The sequence below is a fragment of the Tenrec ecaudatus genome, chromosome 2 (genome assembly GCF_050624435.1).
Source record: "Tenrec ecaudatus isolate mTenEca1 chromosome 2, mTenEca1.hap1, whole genome shotgun sequence".
NCBI classification, from domain to species: Eukaryota; Metazoa; Chordata; class Mammalia; order Afrosoricida; family Tenrecidae; genus Tenrec; species Tenrec ecaudatus.
Window position 1 is genome coordinate 207,731,858 of NC_134531.1, and position 20,089 is coordinate 207,751,946.

Sequence of the window (20,089 nt, forward strand, 5' to 3'; positions counted from 1 at the left end):
GGCTCCTCGTGGGGAGAACAGAACTCCATAAGCTGGTCACAAGCTTGATATGATCGAGGGAGGTTTCGTTTGGGCATGGCCTGCTCTTCGTATAAATCGACAGCATGTGGAAGCTAGCCCCTCTTCCTGCTGAATTTGGATCTGGTTCCTAGACCTCCTGTTACCTCGCCTGCCAGCCCCAGGAACCATCAGCAGCCTGTTGGCCTTGGATGCACTCTGCCCATCATGGATTCAGAGCGCAGCAGCCTCCAACCTGAGGTCTTCCTGCTTCATCTTCCTGCTTCCGGCTCCTGCAGCTCCAGGAGTCGGGGGAAGGAGCTGTTAGGTGACATCTGACCCATGAACTTGAACTGGACAGGACTGACTTACCCACTTCTACAATGGTGTGAGCCATTTCTTGCTCTAACTCTTTCTATATGCAGACAACCCTCACTAGTTTTGCACCCCTAGAGGACCCAGCCTAACACCCACAGTTTCCTCATCTGGAGAGTCGACATGAAAACAGCATCTCCTTCACAGGGTTGTTTTGAAGGTTAAATACTTAACTCATGTAAGCTCCCCAGATTCATAGCTGCTGCACACTAAGCACCTGATCCAGGCGAGCCATTATTAAGAGGTACTCTTGTTCTCAGGCACGAGCCAAGGCAATAGCACCACAATTCAGTCCACGTGTCTAAACCAAACAGATAGGCACAGAGGAAAGACACCATGAAGGCAGAGATGGGAGGGATGTGCCTCAAGCCAAACAACACCTGGGGCCCCAGAAACTGGAGACAGAGAAGGAGCCCTCCCCAACCTACTCCCATGCGAGTTTCCAGAGGGGCTGTGGCTCTGCTCACACGTGGAGTTCAGACTTCTTCCCTCCAGAACCGTGAGACACTACATTCCTGTGGCTGTAAGCCCCCAGTTTGCAGTGCAGGTTACAGCAGCCAGAGGACACGCAGACATGTCCCTGCTGCCGGGCAAACCAGCTCGGTTGACTCAGCCGCTGCCCTGCTGCAGACATTGGCTATTAGCCCCATCCACTCCCCTCGGTGGTGAGTGGGCACCCTCTTTGCCCTGTGCCTCCAGGGTCCTGGCGCGCCCAGTGAGTGTTCTGTTGTTTTTATCTGTCTGTCACTGTGAGTCAGGATCGACTCAATGGCAGAGGCTGTGGTGGGCGTCACAGGACTGGGACCGTTCTGCTCCATGTCCAGCACCTGGGGCAGGAAGGACAGAGGCCAGGTCTACAGTGAATGAACGTCATTGGCCATTCGCTGTCGTTCTCCAGATGGGATGAAGCAGGCACCACTTTGGCCGAAGGAGAGTTGGTGATGAAGCTCCGAGGAGGGCCAGGGCGCTGGGCCATGAGTCGGCGTGGATGCAGGACCCAAGTGCAAATCAGCAAAACTCGCTGGTGAGTGTGTTTTTCCCAGATGGATGCCTCTAGCCCGCCTCCCATGTTTCCGATGACAACATCGGCCTAAGTGGGGACCACGCACGGGTCCTGGAGTCAGCCCTCCAGCATGAACAGCAGCCTGTTTGGAGACACAAACATGCACTCTGACATTTGCCTGAGTCTGGACCACAGAAGGGCTGTGGGAGGCATTCCCACACTCTCTCGCTCAGGACACAGCAGCTCCCTGCTGGCCCCTGCCACCATACTGCTCCTTCACACACAGCTCCCTCAGAGCCCGCCCCTGCCCCCAGACTCAGGCTCCCCCCCAAAAAAAAATGGAGGCTGGGAGATTCCAGGGCAGCAGGTAAACCATCCCCAGGGCAGGAAACCTACCCTCTGGAAGCCAAGACGGTGGGGGGTGGCGGCAAGAGCTAGCCACGTTTGTGTGCTGGGGGCCCAGGACGTTCACTGTTTGCGTCACTTGAGTTTGGGGGTCCTGCTTCATGTGTTTGTGGACTGAAATGCGGTGGGCCCTCACTGAAGCCTCCGTGTCAGGACACAGCACATCCCACTGCTCCGGCTGCATCTGGCCTCCTCTTAGACCTCACTCAGGGGGAGGGGAGGTCCTCGTGGGGCGATGTGGGGTGGAGTAGGGTTTCCAGGCAGAACCCTCACTCCTGTGTCCTTCGCATTCCTTCCTTAGAAAGTGGTCTCCCCTAACCTATTAACTATACAATCCGCCACAGCCTCAGTGACTTCCCCCACAGTCAGTGGCAGGGTGTGTCCAGGGCCCTGAGTCAGGATCACAGGCCCCTGGGCCTGGGCTCAGATGCCAGGTGAGCTCATCCTGGGACTACATCTGGGTGTGAGAGGGAGGGGGGAGCTCTGCCTCTGGACACGACTGCAGAGGATGGTTCCCCCCGCCCAAGGACCCCACGTCCAGCTCCCACAGGAGACCAGGGTCCTTGGGACCAGCCCTCCTGGTGTCCTAGCAGGCTGGAGATGGAAAGGGCAGGCATTGGCAGGCTGTAGGGTGCCCAGCAGAGCAATTCAATGTTCAGATCATGGACATGTCCACCAGACACCGGGGGCACCCGCACACCTTAGTCACTATGGACAGCTCCTGGGACCACAGAGCAGGGGCTTGGTTTGCTTGTCTGCTCTCTCTGGACGGTGTCCCTCGGGCCCGAGTACTCCAGACCACGGTCACCATGGCCAGTGTGGTGAGTAAGCAAGCTCCCAGTGGCTGATGATGGACTGGCTACCAGGTGACAGAGCGCCTTCCTCTGTGGAGTTCTGACTCTGGATCTGGAAACCTGCGCTGGCTCACTCCCGGAAGCAGGATTCTTCTCTGCCACTTCTGGGAGGTCCTGGACGCGAGGAGGAGCTACGCTTAAGGTGGGGTACCGAGATTCATCAGTGGAAAATACAAGCGCACACTGGGGGGCAGACACAGGTCTGCTGTAGCTTGGAGGTGGGTGCCCCTAAGACCACAGGTGGGACCTCCATCCTGCCCTGACCTCTATGAGGAACAGGAGACCCAGGGTTATGCTGAAGGATAACAACTGGGCTTCTACCTTGAGGGTCCTGGGCTTTCCTGGACCATGACTGTAGGGTGTAGTACTTCCTCCCTCACTACTGGCTGTGTCCTCACCTGGAGCGGCGTGTCTGGCTCCCCCAGAGCCTCCAGAGGCAGTGAGGCCCTGCTAGGCATCTTCATTTGGGAGTTCTGCCTGCAGCAGAGAGGCTGCATTTCGGTGGAGTGGAGCCGGCAGTGAATGGAGCTTTGTTAGGACATGGGACATTCACGCTCCTCTCGGCAGGCCTGTCTGGTATCCTGGGATGCCTGACACCTGTGTGTCAGTGACAACAGGAGCCTCAGGACCCAGCCCAGGTCCCAGTCCAGTGGCAAAGCCTGGGCCATCCCCACCACACTCCCTCAGGCTTACCGGCCATGACACCCCACAGGCCTCCCACCCCTGCCCCCACGTTCCTGAAGGCCCCAAGTTCCTCTCAGCTTTTGAAAACCCTGAGTCCTTGCCAAACCGTCTGCTGACCAGCGGCTCAGGGCTGTGGGCCACAGCTGCCCCTCCCCAGGGTGGGGGCCCTTTCTCTCTTGTTCTAAGCTTGTCAAAGGGCACTGGCTGGCCCCACTTCCCCTGCCCTTCCAGAAAGGGGAGGCAAGTTCCAGGAGAAGGGCACCCCTGCCCTCTTGTGGCGATATCGCCTGCATCATCGCAGAGGGAACTCAAGGAAAGGGAAACGCAAATGTAAAGAGTGAGCCGTGGCCTGCTGACAGGGCAGGATAAACAAGAGGGGGTAAGCAGGCTGCCGTCTCCTCTGGAGATGCAACGGCCACCTTGGTGGGAGAAAAGCCCCACGGAGACCCGGGCACCCGGACTTCAGTGAGGTGTTGGGGTCCAGCGGTCAGGGTGTGCTAGGACAGCACCACAAAGAAGGCAGCCGACATCAGGCAGCTGCTCCAGCCCACAAGTCACCATGTTCCACCCCTAGGCATGCTGTGCCAGCCGTGTCCCAAGTGACACACAGGTTGGCCAGCGCCCAGGCCCAAGAGCAAGACCTGGATGCCCAGCAAGGCTGACCCCAGGCCCTAGTGGACAGCCACATGCCTGCAGAGCCCAAGGGTCAGAAGACGCAGGAGTGGAACAGGTGCATGTGGAGTGGACTCCTCACCAGGGGTTCTGGGGCCAGGGTGAATGGTCACTAGGGAGACACACATGCCCTCCCAGAAATAGGTCTTTGGTGCGTTTCTGGCTATGTACCTGGATCCCAGGCAGCCACACACGTAGAGCTCCCCACCATGTCATACACCCTGACAGGCCTGCAGTCGCCAATGTGAGGCAGTAGGCCATGGGCCACCTGTGACCAAGCCAGAGCCACGTGGACAGCAGCTTCAGATCAGGTGTCAATCTGTATGCAGAACAAACGTGCAATGTGCCGGTGACACAACCTTGCTTCCTGAAAGTGAGGAGGACTTGAAGCACTTACTGATGAAGACGAAGGATTACAGCCTTCAGTATGGTTTACTGTTCAATGTAAAGAAGACCAAAATCCTGAGAACTGGACCACCAAGTAAAATCATGATAAACGGAGAAAAGACTGGAATTGTCAAAGATTTGATCACTCTTGGATCCACTACCAATGCTCATGGAAGCAACAGTCACATTACATTAGGTAAATCCTCTGCACAAGACCCCTTTAGAGTATTGAAAAGCAGGGATGTCACCTTGAGGACTAAGGTATGCCTGGCTCAAGCCATCGTATTTTCAATCGTTTCATACTCATGTGAAAGCTGGACATTGAATAAGGAAGAACAAGGGAGGAATTAATGCATTTGAATGATGGATGCTGGGGAAGATGACTGAAAGGGCCATGCGCTTCCAAAAGGATCGGCAGATGTCTTGGAAGTACAACCGAAATGCTCTTCAGAGGCATGGCTAGTGAGACTTGCCTCACGCACTTCAGCCATGTTGTCTCTGGAGAAGGACAGGTGCTTGGTAAAGTGGAGGGACAGGGAAAAAGAGGAAGGCTCTGAAGGAGAGGGATTGGCACAGAGGATGCGACTGTGGGCTCAAGCATCGCCACTGCTGTGGGGAAGGCGCAAGACGGGGCAGGGCTTAGTTCTACTGGGCATAGGGTAGCCGGAACCGAGTCACCCAACGACAATGCCAACCAAGTAGCGCTGGTGGCAAAGAGGGTTACCCTTCGGGCTGCAACCACAAGGTCGTCCGTTTGAAACCGCCAGCCTCTCTAAGGGAGAAAGACGAGGTTTTCAGCTCCCTCTGAGTTGTAGTCTCGGAAACGCGCCGGGCGGTTCTACTGTGAGTAGGGATCCTACTGTGAGTAGGGATCCACTGGAGGCAGTGAGCTCGGGGTTCGGGGTTCGGGAACGCACGACGACAGAGAGCAGGCGGTAAGACGCAGGGGAAGGCGCGCTCCAGAGTTGCCATGGCTACAGAGCCCCGCCACAGGAAGAAGGGGAGGGGCGAGCTTCCGGTTGGGGCGGGCCTTTCAGGGTTGCCGTGGCTACAGGGGACGCCCGCCGGGAGCACTGGCGCGTTTCCGGGGCGGGGGAAGCCGCCGCCGGAAGTGCGTGGCCGCCCAGGGCCATGGCGGCTCTCGGCGTCGTCTGCCTGCTGCTCTGTGTGGCATCCTGGTCGCCCGCCTCAGCTTCGGGCGAGGAGTTCTGGCCCGGCCAGTCGGCGGCCGACATTCTCTCGGGGGCGGCGTCCCGCCGACGGTAAGCGCGCCTCCCGCGCCCAGGGCTGGTGGGCGGTGGGCTGGGAGCGGGCGTGGGGGCGGGGAGAGGGGGCGATCAGGCGGGTGGGCAGTGGGGGACGTCCGTGGCCCCCATCGCCCACGCTGTCCCACAGACGACCCCTGGCCTGTGGTCCCGAGTGAGGTTCGCCCCCTTCCCGGGGACCCTCGGTGGACACCGCCTCCGGGAGACCCGCAGGAGGGAGGACCGCATCCGTTCAGGCTCAGCCTCCAGAGTCCGGCCCCGGGGACCCCGGGGTAGTCGTTTGCCCCGAGTTGGTGGAGACCAGACATCAGCTGTTTGAACGGGCTGCGTTTTGAGGAAACCCAGCCTCCCTTGTAGGGCATCACGTAGTCTCCAGGTAGCGGATGTTTTGTTTTATGGATTTCAGGGATGAAGGCCGCTGCACCGGTGCCGGGGGGGTGGGGGGGGCGCAGAGTGGGGTGGCCCACTTCCTCAGGGTCAGGGCCGGGGAGCCTCTTTTCTGCCAAGGGCCATTTGGACATTTACAACGTCGTTTATAACAGACCGTACTGTTTAAACACGTTAATTAGTTCACCCCTAAAGTGATGGCTACATTTCTTTGTGATGTTATCTGGTACTGATGATTCCACTGCCTTCTGGCCAGATGTTCCCCACCCCTGCGCTAGCTGCTTACTGCCCCCGCCCCCAGCCTTGGGTAAAGCCGGTTTTTCAACATAGCTGTCATCTGTGGTCTGAGAAGGGAGCTCCGGGTGCTCTGTGGGTCAGGAGCTGGATTGGGAACCAAAAGGCTTGGGGATCAAACCCAGCAGCGGTTCTGCAGAAGAAAAATGAGGCTGGCTGCTCCGGGGAAAGGTCTACAACCGCAGAGACCCTAGAGGGCACCTCTGCTCTGTCCCGCGGGGTTGCTATGAGTCCGGATTGCGGGCAGCAGTGGGTGTGGGTTAATAAAGAGGAGTGAATTGGATTGCCATTGGTTTAGTGGTGGTGGTAAAGGAGGGAGAATGCAAATCCGAGAAGAGAGTATGTTCAAAGCAGCTCCTTTAGGGTTGGGTTTTCATAGAGGGACGACTTGTTTTGGGTCAGGAGATTGTTCCTAAAGTGTTTCCGGGGACTCCTGTGCCTGGAGAGCTGTGATCGTACTACTACTGGTGTCTGTTGCCATCGAGTGGCCGTCTTTCCCGCCCAGCCTCTCAGGAATGTGATGTGGGTTTTTTCCAGTCATCTGGCAGCAGATGGAGTGTGGGAAGCAGATAGGAGAATCCAGCGATGGCCAGACCTTAGAAACTGAGATTTACAAGATAAACAATATGGCCACTCTTCACTTGTCCTGAAAAGTAGTTATTTCTCATCAGAAAGGTTACTTATGAAACATTTAATGAAGCTATTAAACATTTTTTGCATATAGAGCTATCAATAGATTTAGCGAACATAAAAGGATTGCGTGTGGAGGGGGGAGAGCAGCAGCCATCTCAGTCATTAAGAGAGTAAAGGGAATCTTCAGTCCCAAAAGTTGGAGAACCACTGGAGTAGTGCTCCTGAGGGTCTAGCTGCTTAAGGCTCTGTTAGTCTCTGTGTTGAATTCTCTGAATGTTGAGTGGATGCCCAGATAGCTGCTCCTCCCACTCCTGTAGAAATGAGTGGGCAGCTGTCCCCACCCCCCATCAGAAACTAGAAGCCACAAACAGCATCTGTGGTACAAGCGACCTGCCGTGAATGGTGAGCGCTTGCTGGGTTTCGGTTTGGAGACCGCTCCCTGAAGCTCTGCTGTCTTCCTTCCCTGCTCAGATACCTTCTCTATGACGTCAACCCGCCAGAAGGCTTCAACCTTCGTAGGGATGTCTACATCCGCATGGCCTCCCTGCTGAAGACGCTGCTGAGGACTGAGGAGTGGGTCCTCGTCCTGCCCCCATGGGGCCGCCTCTACCACTGGCAGAGCCCCGACATCCATCAGGTCCGAATCCCCTGGGCCGAGTTTTTTGATCTTCCAAGTCTCAATAAAAACATCCCTGTCATCGAGTATGAGCAGTTCATTGCAGGTAAGGGTCTCGGGAGGACATTGGGCCAGCAGTCACTCTCCCTTGGGGTAACTTTAGGGCAGCCCCGTGGCCCTGACCAGCTGGGTCAACCTCGAAGGTGCCTGTGCCCCAGCCACACCTGTCCCTCAAGTGTACTACAAGGGCTGTTCTGCCTAAGGGCCAATTCCTTTCCCAGCCAGAGATTTTAGCATAACCACCCTAGGGAGATAGAGCCGGAATTCAGGAGCTGTGTGCTTTCATCTATGAAACCCGCAGCAGCCCGCTAAGGAGAGCGTGCACGATGGCAACGATGACAAAGTCAAAGCGGCAGAATCACAGGGGCCACCCAGCAGGCCTTGTTCAGACAGCACCTGGCTCCCCAGGCCGTAAAGGTGTTTGTCCTGAAAGAACATCCCTAACGGGATTCCTTGTAGTTCCTGTATAGTGAGTGTCTCACTGCCATGGGTGGGCGGACACGTTTGTAAAGACAGATTTTGTTTGGTTTAATCCTGTTCAATCTTTTAGATGTTTTTCAAGGAGAGGAGTTAAAGATTTCCTTAGAATAAAGATATTTAGAGTTAATGGCTTTGGTCAGGAGCTCTGGTGGCGTAGTTGGTTTAGTGTTGAGCTGCCAACCACCAGATTAGCAGTTCACACCCAGCAGCCACCTGACTAGAGAAAGAGAAGGCTTTTGCTTCCAAAAAGCTGAGGGGCCCCAAGACCGACAGGCGGTCTGCTCCGCCCTACAGCATGGCTGTGGGTTGGAATTGTCGGCAGTGAGTCTAGTCTTGGTTTGGGGTTGCCCTGTTTGGGAGACATAGATGCACCTGCCATCAAGCCAAGTCCACCTCCCAGCGGCCCTGTAGGAAAGAGTAGAGCTGCGCCTTTTGAGTTTCCAAGACTGAGGCTTGACCGGAACAGGAAGCGACATCTTTTTCCTGTAGCGGGCTGGTGGGTTTGCGCTGCTAGCCGTGTTTGTGCTTCACCCACTGGGCCACCAGGCTCCTTAACTTCACTGCCACTGAGTCCATGCTGAGCTCCTTAGACGTAGATGTAAGTGGTGCTTTTTCCCAGGGACATTTGAGAAGTTTGAAAGCATCCCATGGGCAGCTAACTAAAGTGCTAGAGGTGTTGAGTCCACCCAAAAGCGCCTCCGAAGAACAAAGTAGCAGTCCACCTCCAAAAGTTCCCCCCACCCCCAAACCCGGGGACCGCCAGTGAAAACAGGAGTCCAAGCCAGGAAGCAAACCGCTACTGTGCCATGCACTGGGTTGTGCCCTTACACAGGTGGTCAGCTCACTACCATGACGGCTGGTCCTTTGAGGAGGGCGGCTTGTACATCTTCGTTTCTCCCTCTCTGGGCCAAAGGAGCCCTGGTGGCCACGTCTTTGAGTGCCTGGCTGCTAGCCCAAAGGGGGGCAGTTTGAGCTCCCCAGCCGTTCCACGGGAATGAGCGGGGCAGTCTGCTTCTGTCATGATTCACAGCCTCGGAAGCCCTGTGGGACAGTTCTGCTCCAACCTGTGAGTTCTTTAGAAGTCAGAACGGACTTGATGACGATGGGCTCGGGTGGGTTGTGCCTCTTAGATTTTGTCACTGTGGTTTCGTAAGTCGGGTGAACGCTGTGGGTCGGCCGACTGGGGAAGCACCATTCACAAACACCCTTCCCTGACCCACTTTCTAAGTGCACTCAGGAGGGAGCACTTGAGACCTGTGCCTGGGTGCAAGTCTCAGGGAAGGCCCCCAGAGAAGGTGCAGCCTGGCAGGGGTCTCAGGCCTGAGGTGGGAACGCCCATTGGGACCCAGACTGATTGGGAGGCTGCAGGCGATGATGAGAACAGTGTGGGAGCTTGTGACTGATGTAAACACTGGACTCTGCTGGAGGGAATGGGGGCAGACATGCAAGGGAGAAGGAGCCAGGGGAGTGCCCTCCAGAGGTCCCCACTCGCCCCCTTTGGGGATTCTGTAGTGGCATTTATTCGGTCCTATGGGAGTGAGGTGGGGTTCACTGGATTACTGAGAGTCACATCTGCACCCATGCTGCTCCGGGGCGGGCTGCCCTTCGACTCCAGCTGCCTTGGTCTCTTTCAGAGTCAGGTGGGCCCTTCATTGACCAGGTGTACGTCCTGCAGAGTTACGCCGAGGGCTGGAAAGAAGGGGCCTGGGAGGAGAAGATCGACGAGCGGCCCTGTCTCGACCAGCTCCTCTACTCCCAGGACAAGCACGAGTACTACAGGTGCGCGCGGCGGGCCAGGTGGACTGGGCTCCGGAGTAGTGGTTCGCAGGTGCCTGTTCACATAGCCCATTTGCATCTCAACCCAGCGCCCTGTGTCCTATGGCCAGGCTGCTGGCCCCCCATTCCCCGTCTGTGTGACCCCACTGCCACCCACACCATGAGCATGAGTGGTGAGAGACTGTTAAATGCGCCCTGAAGAGCAGGCCAAACCCACCCTCTAGCAGAAGGCAGTGGAGGCCGGATGGCTGTGGAGCTGGCCACCATGCCCTGCCCAGCACCCACAGGGCCTTGGTGCCCCACAAGAGACTCCCAGGGCAGGCTTCCCCGAGGGAGAACTCCCAGGTTTGAGCCGTGGGTGGGTGGTGCAGAAGAGTTCATCGCCTGGCAGAGCAGCTGCCAGGGCTGTGTGGCCCTTCAGGTGTGAAGTGTGGCATTGCCAGCCTCTTCCCCTGGGCGCTGATCTCCGGTGAGTGAGACACCTCTGTCTCCTCTCGGCAAATTGAGTTCTTTGGTGCAAGCGTGTGACTGCGTGTCAGGTTCCTTGGAGAGGTGGCCAAGCCATGTGTGTGCGGGTCCGTCCCTGAGTCACTTGTTGCCTTGTGAAAACACCCAACGCTGACCGGGAGCCTGTGGGCTTGGCTCTTTCAGGGGATGGTTTTGGGGCTATGAAGAGACGAGGGGCTTGAACGTCTCCTGCCTGTCTGTCCAAGGATCGGCGTCCATCATCGCACCGGTTCTTCTGCAGAACACGTCAGCACGGTAAGTCATCTGCCGCCGAGCACGCTGTCGATTGTAGAGTGTGCCCACTGACTAGCACAGGGTGCTCACCTCTGGGGACTGGCACTCACCAGCTGGGGGGACCGAAGTGTCAGGATCAAACGCCCATCAGAGCCTGTGGGGGTTTCAGACGTGGAGATTTCCCAGCAACCGTGGGCATTAAGTCAGGCCATGTGAGCTGACAGGCCTGTGGGGGGCCACCGGCCATTCTGATCCTCTCTGGGGAGGGGTGTGTGAGAGCGGTCAGTGTGGTGACTTGTTACCCACCCACCGTGGTCCAGGACTGTAGATGGAGAGGAGGGGGGAACACCGGTGGTCCCTACAGCTCCACATGCTGTGCAGTTGCCTCCACGCACCACAAGGTGGCGGGCTGCCTCAGTACCACACAGGGCCCACACGAATCGCAGAGCCCAGATGCCCTCAGGGTCTGTGTGGCCACTCCTCAGAGCAGTGGCTGTGGTGAGCCTGCTCTCAGCCCGCCCATAGTCTCAGTTGAGTCATTAGTCTCAGAGCCCCTGAGCACCCTTGGGACTCGGGCAAAGGGGGAAAAGCCCAGCTCCACAGCCACCGAGGTGTACAAACCCCTCGGAATGGAGGGCAGCAGTGAATGTGCCAGTGTCAAAGCCGTTGTCCCCAGCTCAGAGGCCGGGAGGGCTGCCCTTGAGATTCCTTTTCCTGCCCTCACACCCCCTTCCCCCCTAACCACATACACACACAGTAGAAGCCAATGGGCATATTGGCTTGGTGGGTCAGGCTTTGGAGTCCAGAAAGGCAGGAGTGGTCAGCTGCCGCAGGAGCCTGAGGGAGTGCGTGGCTGTGGGCGTGGCTCCTGCGCAGCCACCCTCGCAGACCAGGACCCACAGCAGTTCTCTCCGGGGCTGCTGGGCCTTTGGAAATAGGCCAGGCTAGAGTAGTGGGCCTCTGGGCACACAGTCCTACTGGCTATGTTTTGCTGACTCTGAGTTTGCATGTAGGAACCCTGGCCCCTCTCCTGCCTGCTACTGGGGTCTCTGCCACCCTTTCTGGGTAGCTGAATAAGAGGAGAAATGGACACCAAGCGTCCATGTCACCCCCATGTGGGGCACTTGAGAGCCAGCTGGCTGGAAGGCACCAACCCTCCCAGGAGTGAATGACACAGGCACCTCGGCCTGCCTCGATCCACACATCCCAAGGCAGTCTCCAAAGACACGGCCGCCGGGGATGACCTCACACCTCGCCCCAGAGAGGGCAGCCAGGCCACCCCAGCAGGTCACGTTCACCTTGCCAGAGACATGACCACAAGGAAAGGGGCCAACCCGCAACTTGCCTGCCCCTCCCGGCTCTGCCCCTGGCGCTGACTCTGCCAGCCAGCCAGCCTTGCAGTGGTCTGGTCGGTTGGTTTGCTTGCTTGTCTGCTAATCCCTTCCTTGCAGCTGGTATTTGTGGTGGTCTCTGCTCAGCCGTTGACACACATAGTGGCCCATGAACCTTGCTCAGGGAAGTTCTGGGGGCACCGTGACCTGTAGCCCCCGCAGGAAGGGCCCTCATTGCCCTCACAGTGCGGGTCTGTGGGACACCTCTGGCGTGCCCAGGGGTGCCCTGCTCACTCATTCTGAGAGGAGCATCTGAAGGGATAGGTGTGGCTGACACAGACCTGGAGCCTCTCCTGGGCCCCTCCCCAGCTCCTCCCTCCTCCCTCCCACAGCACACACCGTGCGTCCTCTGCCTGGTCTTGGTTTCCCGTGCCTCTGAACCTGGCAGGCTCATCCTCGGAGCCACAGCAAATGCAGCCACTGCCCTTGATGGAGAAATGTGCTGGGGTGACCAGCTCCTGGTCCCACGAGGCTGTGCATGCGCACAGAGGCTGTTTTCAGAGGAAGGCCTCTGGGGTCAGTGGGCAGGTACAGGGCAGGGGGCGGGCCAGCACACAGGCTCCCTTCACCTGGAGCTGCCTCCCAGCACCGCACGCCGCCTGCACTTGAGAGCCGCCCAGGACAGGTAGAATGAAGAGCGGGCCTGCAAATGGAGCGGGTTACCGTTACAGTGTGACTGCCAGAGACCAGGAAGGGGAAGACCGTGGGTGTTCGGTCCCGGCAGGACTTAGAACAGAGACTGCCGCACATTTAACTCGGCCCGGCTCAGCCAAAGCCTGTACGTGATGCTCAACTTGTCACCATCTAAGGACGCTGTGCCCACGTCGCCGGGCAGTGGGAAATTGGCGGGAGTGATGCCGTGAAGGACTTGAGGTTGGACAGGGAGGTGAAGTGCATCCAGAGGAGGCCCCGTCAGGACCGCAGGCACACACCCACCTTTCATGTGGCCACATCTGGACAGGCAGAGCGTGCCTGCCAAGCTGAGCCACTCAGACGAGACGCATGGGGGTTAACCAGCTTGTCTGTGCCGCCTGGCCGTCCCAGGGTGCCCGGGAGTCATTTGTGCCTGTATGGATCATAGTCACAAGTGAGTGTGGTGACGCCTGGTGTGTCACCTAGGGGGGCATAGTGGCTATGATCTGCAAGGTCAGCAGTTCAAAACCACGAGCCCCCACGAGAGAAATGAAGCTTTCTACTCCTGTAAAGACTTACTGTCTCAGAAACTCACAGGGGCAGTTCTACCCTTGTGCTGTAGGGTCACTGTGATGCACGTCGACTCAGTGGCCGTGAGTCTGATTTTGGTTTTTAGTTGGTGTTTAGAATGGGCTAGGGATTAGAGCACCACTCTCAGAATCACAGTGTGTGGAAGGTCAGCCACGAACCTTGTAGAGTCTGAGCAGTAATTGGCCTAACTGCATGCTGGTGGCCCCAGGCGCTCAGTTTTTCCACCAAGGCGGTCCTGGTCTCTTCCTTGGCCTAGGCCTCTTCCGCTTTGTGCTTTCCGGAGAGAGCGAGGTACCGGCTTTTAAAGTCAACTTGTAGTCTTTCTCTGCTGGCAGGTCTGTGATGTTGGACAGAGCCGAGACCCTGCTGCACGACCACTACGGAGGGAAAGAGTACTGGGATGTGAGTACCGCCTGGCTGGCCACTTCTGCTCTCGCTCGGGAAGATTCTGAACGTACGCCTCGTAGAAGTCATGGGTCTGGGCCAGTAGCAGTTGACTGTGAACTCCAAGCCCTCGCACAGCCAGCAAAGACCCTGTGGCTACACTGCCCTCCCTGGACCCAGCTCCTAGGGGCGTCAGTCCGTCCCTCGGTGGAAGACTATGCCTTGGGGGCTCTTGCAGAGCTAAGCGCAGCGCCTTCTTTGCTTATCTTTCACTGCAGGCTGTGGGGATGGTCTCCCTGCGGTGCGTCCTTAGTCTTGGACTCTGTGTGCTTTAAGGGGAGTGCGGGAGACAGCAGGGTTGCGCCCCCCTCCCCCACGTGCGCCCAGCGCTCTCCTGTCGCCCACAGACGCGGCGGAGCATGGTCTTCGCCAAGCACTTGCGAGCAGTTGGGGACGAGTTCCGGAGCCGCCACCTCAACTCCACCAATGAAGCGGACAGGATCCCCTTCGAGGAGGACTGGACCAAGATGAAGGTGGTCCCTCTTGCTAGCAGAGGTGGGGTCAGAGCCGAGATGGCCTGTCTCCTTCACAGGGACCCCACTCAACACAATCAAGGGTGGGGGTTCTCCAAGGCCCAGCCACCTCTCTGAAGACGACAAGATGACATGTGAGAGGAGGCGACGGAGGCTCGCGCTCACGCACACACACCACCCCTCCCCCGAGGACGAGCTAGGCTCCCGGGCAGCCCCGTGTCCTCCTTCAAGTGGACACTGTCCGTGAACATTTTCAGCGTTGGCCCATTGTCCTTTGACGATCTCTCCAACTAGCAGGAAGTGCTTCCTAGGGGCTGTTCTTGTGTGAGAAGTTTGGGTCCACTCTGTTGTTTGCTTTTGTGTTTAAGGTTCCTTTTACTACTTGGGGTTAGGCCGTCACATTAGACCCCCGTTTCCCCACAACAGTCTTCCCAGAGAATCCCCAAGAGGAAGTGCTGGAGGGCGCTGGGTGGAAGTGCCTGTGAGTGCTCAGGCCCTCTGCATCCCCAGCACTCTCTCAGCGCTACGCACATGTGCCCATGCGGTTCTCCCCAGCCCCTACAGGCTGGCCCTAGGCCCCGACTGCGCAGACGCCAGCGTGGAGCCTCTGTATTTGGCTCCAGCATGTCCCGTGGTTTTTTGATAGGTCAAGCTGAGTTCTTCGCTGGGGGGTCCGTACCTTGCTGCTCACCTGAGGAGGAAGGACTTTATCTGGGGGCACAGAGAGGACATGCCCAGTCTGGAAGGCGCTGTGAAGAAGATCCGCAGCCTCATGAAGACCCACCACCTAGAAAAGGTGTTCGTGGCCACCGATGCCGTGAGGAAGGGTATGGCCTGTGACCTTTGGCATGCACCCTCGGTCCTCATGTGGTGCCTGGGAGGCTGGGGACTGCTCCTGCTGACCGCTGCCCTGCCCCTGCCCGCACCGTCTCCTGCAGCTCTCTGCGAGGCACAGCAGGTGAGTCCAGCGTGACCTGCATCCCCACCCCACCCCCCTTAATTTTGCAGACTACGAAGAGCTGAAGAGACTTCTGCCCGAGATGGTGCGTTTCGAGCCCACGTGGGAGGAGCTGGAGCTCTACAAAGACGGGGGCGTGGCCATCATCGACCAGTGGATCTGCTCCCATGCCAGGTGCTGCCCGTCATCAGAGCCCAGCCCACACTCGGGCACGGCCCCTCGCTCAACCTGCCATTTACCATGTGTCCAGCATGTACTCTCCAGACATGCAGAGGGACAAGCAGTGTGGCCGATAAGTTAAACGGAGGAGCAGGCCCCTGGGTGATACATGTATTAGTAGAGTTAACAAATAACAGTGATTGTGCTAAAATAGGAATAGACGTCACAGACCCTAAGAGCACCAAAATCTGTTACAAAATAACCCCACTAGGAACCCCAAGGCGGGTCAGTAGAACTCCTCCAGCCTGAAGCACCAAGACGGGAAACAGCCGCATCAGACAGGTGGGCCCCTAGCAGCCTGAGACAGGGGACTCGGAATTCTGAGGGGATCAGACAATCGGGGCAGTAACGATAGAGGAAGAGGTGCCCGGAACTGCCCCAAGTGAGGGTGGATGTTTGTCCTCCCAGCGGCTAGCACCGCCTTGCTAAAGGACGCCTGCCCTTGTTTCTTTAATAACCCCGTTTCTGAGGGATTGTCTATCCTGAATTCCGTACATTGAAAGTTCTCGTCTGTGCCGATGTATGTATGCCAGACTAGCTGCATTTTCGATGTCGGACTGAGATCCTAATACTGGGGGGAGGAAGGATTAAGGACCTAGAGAAGTGTGTGTTTTGTTGGTGTTACACTGCTCCTGGGTGTCGTCTCTTCCATGTGGCCCCTCTGTGCTGGAATGTCCAGTTCTCCCTGGATGGGCTCTGTCAACCCCTCTCCTTCACCTCGAGGAGGTGGTTTATTTTTGGACTTCTGATGCCTGTTCCCATCGACACCTCATCATCACACAGGCTGATGCACTTCTTCCATGTGGGCTTTGTTGATTTCCTGTTAGATGGCCGCTTGTTTGGCTTCAAGTTTTTAAGACCCCAGACGCTATGCCTTTTAATACCCTGGCACCATCTGCTTTCTTCGCCACATTTGCTTATGCATCCACTTTGTCTTCAGTGATCGTATCGGGAACGTGGGCATCACCCAGTGCCAGCTTGTTAGAACCAAGAGTTCTTGTGTTGCGGGAAACTGGGTAGATGCCCAGAGTCTGTTCACTACCTCAGTGTCTTGCCTTATAAATACACGTGTGCGTACTAGCCCTTGTTTGGGGCACTTACTCTGCTTTAGTTGTGCTTAGCTGCTTCAACGTCTGTGCACATCAACCCCTCCACTGTTGGCAGCCGCAGCGGGCAGGTGCTGCCAGATGCAAAGATGGGGGAGCCAGGGCACCAGTGTCTGCAGCGTGCGCGCATCCTGGGGGCGTGGGGTGATGGCCGCACCTCACTCCGCCCCCTTGTGTTTCTCGGCAGGTTTTTTATTGGTACCTCGGTCTCAACGTTTTCTTTCCGGATTCACGAAGAGAGAGAGATCCTGGGCTTGGACCCCAAGACCACATACAACAGGTTCTGTGGGGACCAAGAGAAAGCCTGTGAGCAGCCCACCCACTGGGAGATCGTTTACTGAGGCGCTGCTGTGCCCCCGCCCCCCGCGGATGCTCCTTCCCAGGGCCTCGGGGTCTGCTGTTGGCAGGAAGGCAGGTGGGCACGCCAGTGCCCCTGACGGGGCCCCAGGCCCGAGGAGGTGGCCCGAGTAGAGCCCTGAGGTGGAGCCTGGGGCGGGTGTGTGCAGCAGCCCAGCCAGTGGCTGGCCTCTACTGGGAGAGTGCATTGCCGCTCTGCACGGACTGGTGGCGGGGCCGGGCCTGTGAGCACAAGTAGGCTGTGTGATAGACAGAAATACAGTGTTTGCAGTAGCTGCGGTTTGGGGGGACTGGCCTCCGGCTCCCGTTTCCTGCTTATTCTGAACGAGGCGTGGGTGGCACCAAGGGGCTCGGCTGTGTGCTGCATTCCTGGCTGACAGAAGGCGGACGTGTCCTGATGATTGACGTCTCCCCAGTGGCGACAGGAGAGCCCTCTGCCCCATCCGCAGGCACACTTCCTCCCAGTGGCCTCACTTGATCCGCTGCCGTGGGCACGGGAGGAGAGCAGAGGCTCCGGGGATGCGTGCCCCCTCTCCCCACCTGATAGAGGTGCCAGAGTGTCTCTTGGGCTGGTTTTCAGAGTACAGACCAGCTGCTCACAGCCACGGGCCCGCCTGGGCTGCCACCTCCACTGCCCTGCACGCGTCCATCCACGACCTCAGGGGCTGTGGGTACAGCAATGGGTGAGGGCTGATGGTGCACACACCGGCTTCCCGGGAAGCTCAGGTCCACTGCCGCCTGCTCGGGACTCGGCTGGGGCAGGTGCCCCTCCCAGTGCGTCGGCGCTGCTGCTGAGGGGGAATCTCTGCCAAAGAGGCACCGCTGGACAGACTGCCGCTGAGAGGGGCACCGAGCTCTCAAGATGGCACCCACACCCTCCCCTCCACCCGGAAGCCCCACCATCTCTTCCCGCCACAGCGCGTGACCATCAGCCTTGCCAGCCGACAGGCCACTTCCCGCTGGCCCTAAGGAGAGGCAGGCAGGACGGGAGCCTTCGGACTCTGCATCCAGACGCTGCCCCCCGTCGGGCGCTGGCTCTGTCCCTCTGGCTTCCCTGCGGAGCGTTTGAAACCTGCCTCCCTTGTCTTGACTCTGCCGTCCACACCGAGTGGTCCTCACCGCTGAGCAGGGTGAAGTGACGCGATATTTATTCTCTTTCCATTTGTACGTGCAGATGTTGTTAATAAAGTAAATTTTCTAGGAAGCTGGCACCCTGCTGGTGCCTTTCTCTTGGACATGCAGTGAGGTGTCCTGGGGGAGGGAGCCCGGTGGGCTTCAGGAGGTGGGTGGCCAGCATCAGTATCGCGGGCAGGGCCCAGGGTAGGTCTCAACAGGCTGGGGACAACAGGCTGGAGGAAGGGGGGGCCACTAACCTGTAGGACAGATGAGAAACACGTGCGGGGGTGGTGAGAGCTGTAACCAGATTTGGGAGAGGGGTGGGCGGGCTGCCCACGGGTTTGCTGCAGTGGTCAGTTCCTGGAGGGGTGAGGGCAGACCTCCAGGGAGACCCACGGAGCACAGGGAGAAACTAGGCACTGTGTACCCTCACCGTGCCCAGCCTGCAGGATACCAACTCAGCGTTTCCACCCCACCCCACGATTCATTGGCCTCTGGACCCACTGACACTAAGCTTCACTGCAGGGGTGCGGCTCCTGGCCAGGAAAGGGGTTTCCCAAGCTGTGGGCTGACCGCCCTTTCTGAGCAGCACCTCTGGCCCTCAGGTGGCCCCCTCACCTTCCCGGGACTCTGACAAAGGAGCCACTTGCCACAGTCCATAAAGAGGATGGGGAAGCAAGTGCTGAGACGGGCGAACCAGCCCTCCCGGCACCTCGGAGCTGCTGAGGGCCGGTGGGGACGGCCGGTCAGACAAGGCAGAGAAGATGGGAGGCGGCTTCTGAACAGGACAAGCGTGAACGTATTATTGACCTGACAACTAGCCACTTCCACTTTGCCTCTTCCCTGTGCCCCAGCACAGCCCCTCCCTGCTGTCCTTTTGCACCTCTGGACCCAGAGTCAGTGCGTAGGGTGACCATAGGGTAGGATGCCCACCTGTCCCTGTGTCCTTGCTGTGCAAGGGCCCCAGGGCAGTGACAAGCCCAGCACAAACCGGGGTCACCCTGAGGCTCCTGGACAGTTGGTTCTCACCCTTCCGAGCAGTGACACCCACTCTTCTCTCTATCACCATCATGACTTCGGACCCCAGGAGCAGCCGGGAGCCTAGGCAAGGAGAGGCACGTCCTCCTGGCCAGGCCCATCTGGTGGCTTCGTCCATGTTTCCCCAGCCTCCCTGCATTGACCCCGAGATCGGCTGCAGTCGGGCACAGCCCCAGATCAACCCTGGAAGCAAGCCCAACCCCCAAACTTTTGGGGTACAGGCAGGGGACTGAGGCAGCATTTTAGGTGGGGAAAGAAACCTGGAGAGGTGTCACCTGGTCAGGCTTCCCACTCACCTGGGAGCACAGGTTTGCCACAAACCGGTCACAGAGAAGCCTGGTCCCTCCCCTAGGTCCCTGGGGCCAGGTCAACCTGAAGCAGTCCAGAAGAGAAACAGGAAGCCCCCCACTCTCCCTGTAGGAGTTGGTACAAGCCAGGAAGGCGGTACAGGCCCATGCAGAGTGGTTGGACAGCCCCCATGCCTCAGGAGCTGCACCCTGACACCTTCCTGGGGTCACTGCCTCAGAGATTCAGGGAAGCAGCCATTTGCATCCTGAAACCTGAGCTGCAGTTTCTTACACCCTCCGTTTCCAAATCCCCTGGGTGCTGACAAGTGTGGTCTGTGTGTTGACCCCTGGCCAACCTGGGCTGCCTGGCTGAGGGCCCCACGTGGGCAAGCTGGGGACCGTGGGTTGGGACTTTGGGACTGCACATAATTGCCCTCCTCAAGACAGCCCTCATGCCTCCAGACACAACCTTGGCTCAGTTCGAGGGCTGTAAGCGGAGGGAGGACACTTGGACACGCGTTCTACAAACCAGAGGTCAGACTTAGTGCCATTGAGCGGATCCTGACACTCCCCCTTTTACTCCCCCTTTTACCCCCCCGCCCCCCCCCCCCCGAGGAGAACAGGGTAGAACTAACCCCTTTGGAGTTCCGAGGCTTACACTGAGCAGAGAGCTCTCTCCTGGGAAACAGCCAGGGGATTCCCTCTGCTGCCCTTGCAGTCAGCAGCCCAGGGCGCCCTCAGGTTCTACCAGGAGCCCCCAAAAAGAACTTACTATACTGAGAAGCTCCCCATCCACCACTGTAGGAAGCAGCACCCACACGCCCTGCTCAGCATGCCTTCGGCAGCA

The 20,089-nt window shown here is 58.2% G+C and overlaps 1 protein-coding gene across 1 annotated transcript; it reads left to right on the forward strand.

Annotated features, from left to right (window-relative positions):
* Window positions 1–5,473: 5,473 nt before the first annotated feature.
* POFUT2 (protein O-fucosyltransferase 2) lies at window positions 5,474–18,005 on the forward strand. The gene is made up of 9 exons (XM_075542197.1): window positions 5,474–5,639; window positions 7,428–7,678; window positions 9,747–9,891; window positions 10,540–10,650; window positions 13,580–13,646; window positions 14,036–14,161; window positions 14,808–14,988; window positions 15,170–15,293; window positions 16,632–18,005. Exons 1-9 carry the CDS (start codon window positions 5,509–5,511, stop codon window positions 16,783–16,785), a joined length of 1,290 nt encoding a protein of 429 aa, XP_075398312.1. The 5' UTR covers window positions 5,474–5,508; the 3' UTR covers window positions 16,786–18,005.
* The last annotated feature ends 2,084 nt before the right edge of the window (window positions 18,006–20,089 follow it).

What these genes read in the sequence shown, in the direction of transcription:
- POFUT2 (XM_075542197.1), top strand. Translation starts at nt 5,509, where the DNA reads ATGGCGGCTCTCGGCGTCGTCTGCCTGCTGCTCTGTGTGGCATCCTGG. An exon ending in GACAAGCACGAGTACTACAG is followed by an intron (nt 9,892 to 10,539) that starts GTGCGCGCGGCG and finishes TGGCTCTTTCAG; the next exon opens with GGGATGGTTTTGGGGCTATG. An exon ending in CACCGATGCCGTGAGGAAGG is followed by an intron (nt 14,989 to 15,169) that starts GTATGGCCTGTG and finishes TTAATTTTGCAG; the next exon opens with ACTACGAAGAGCTGAAGAGA.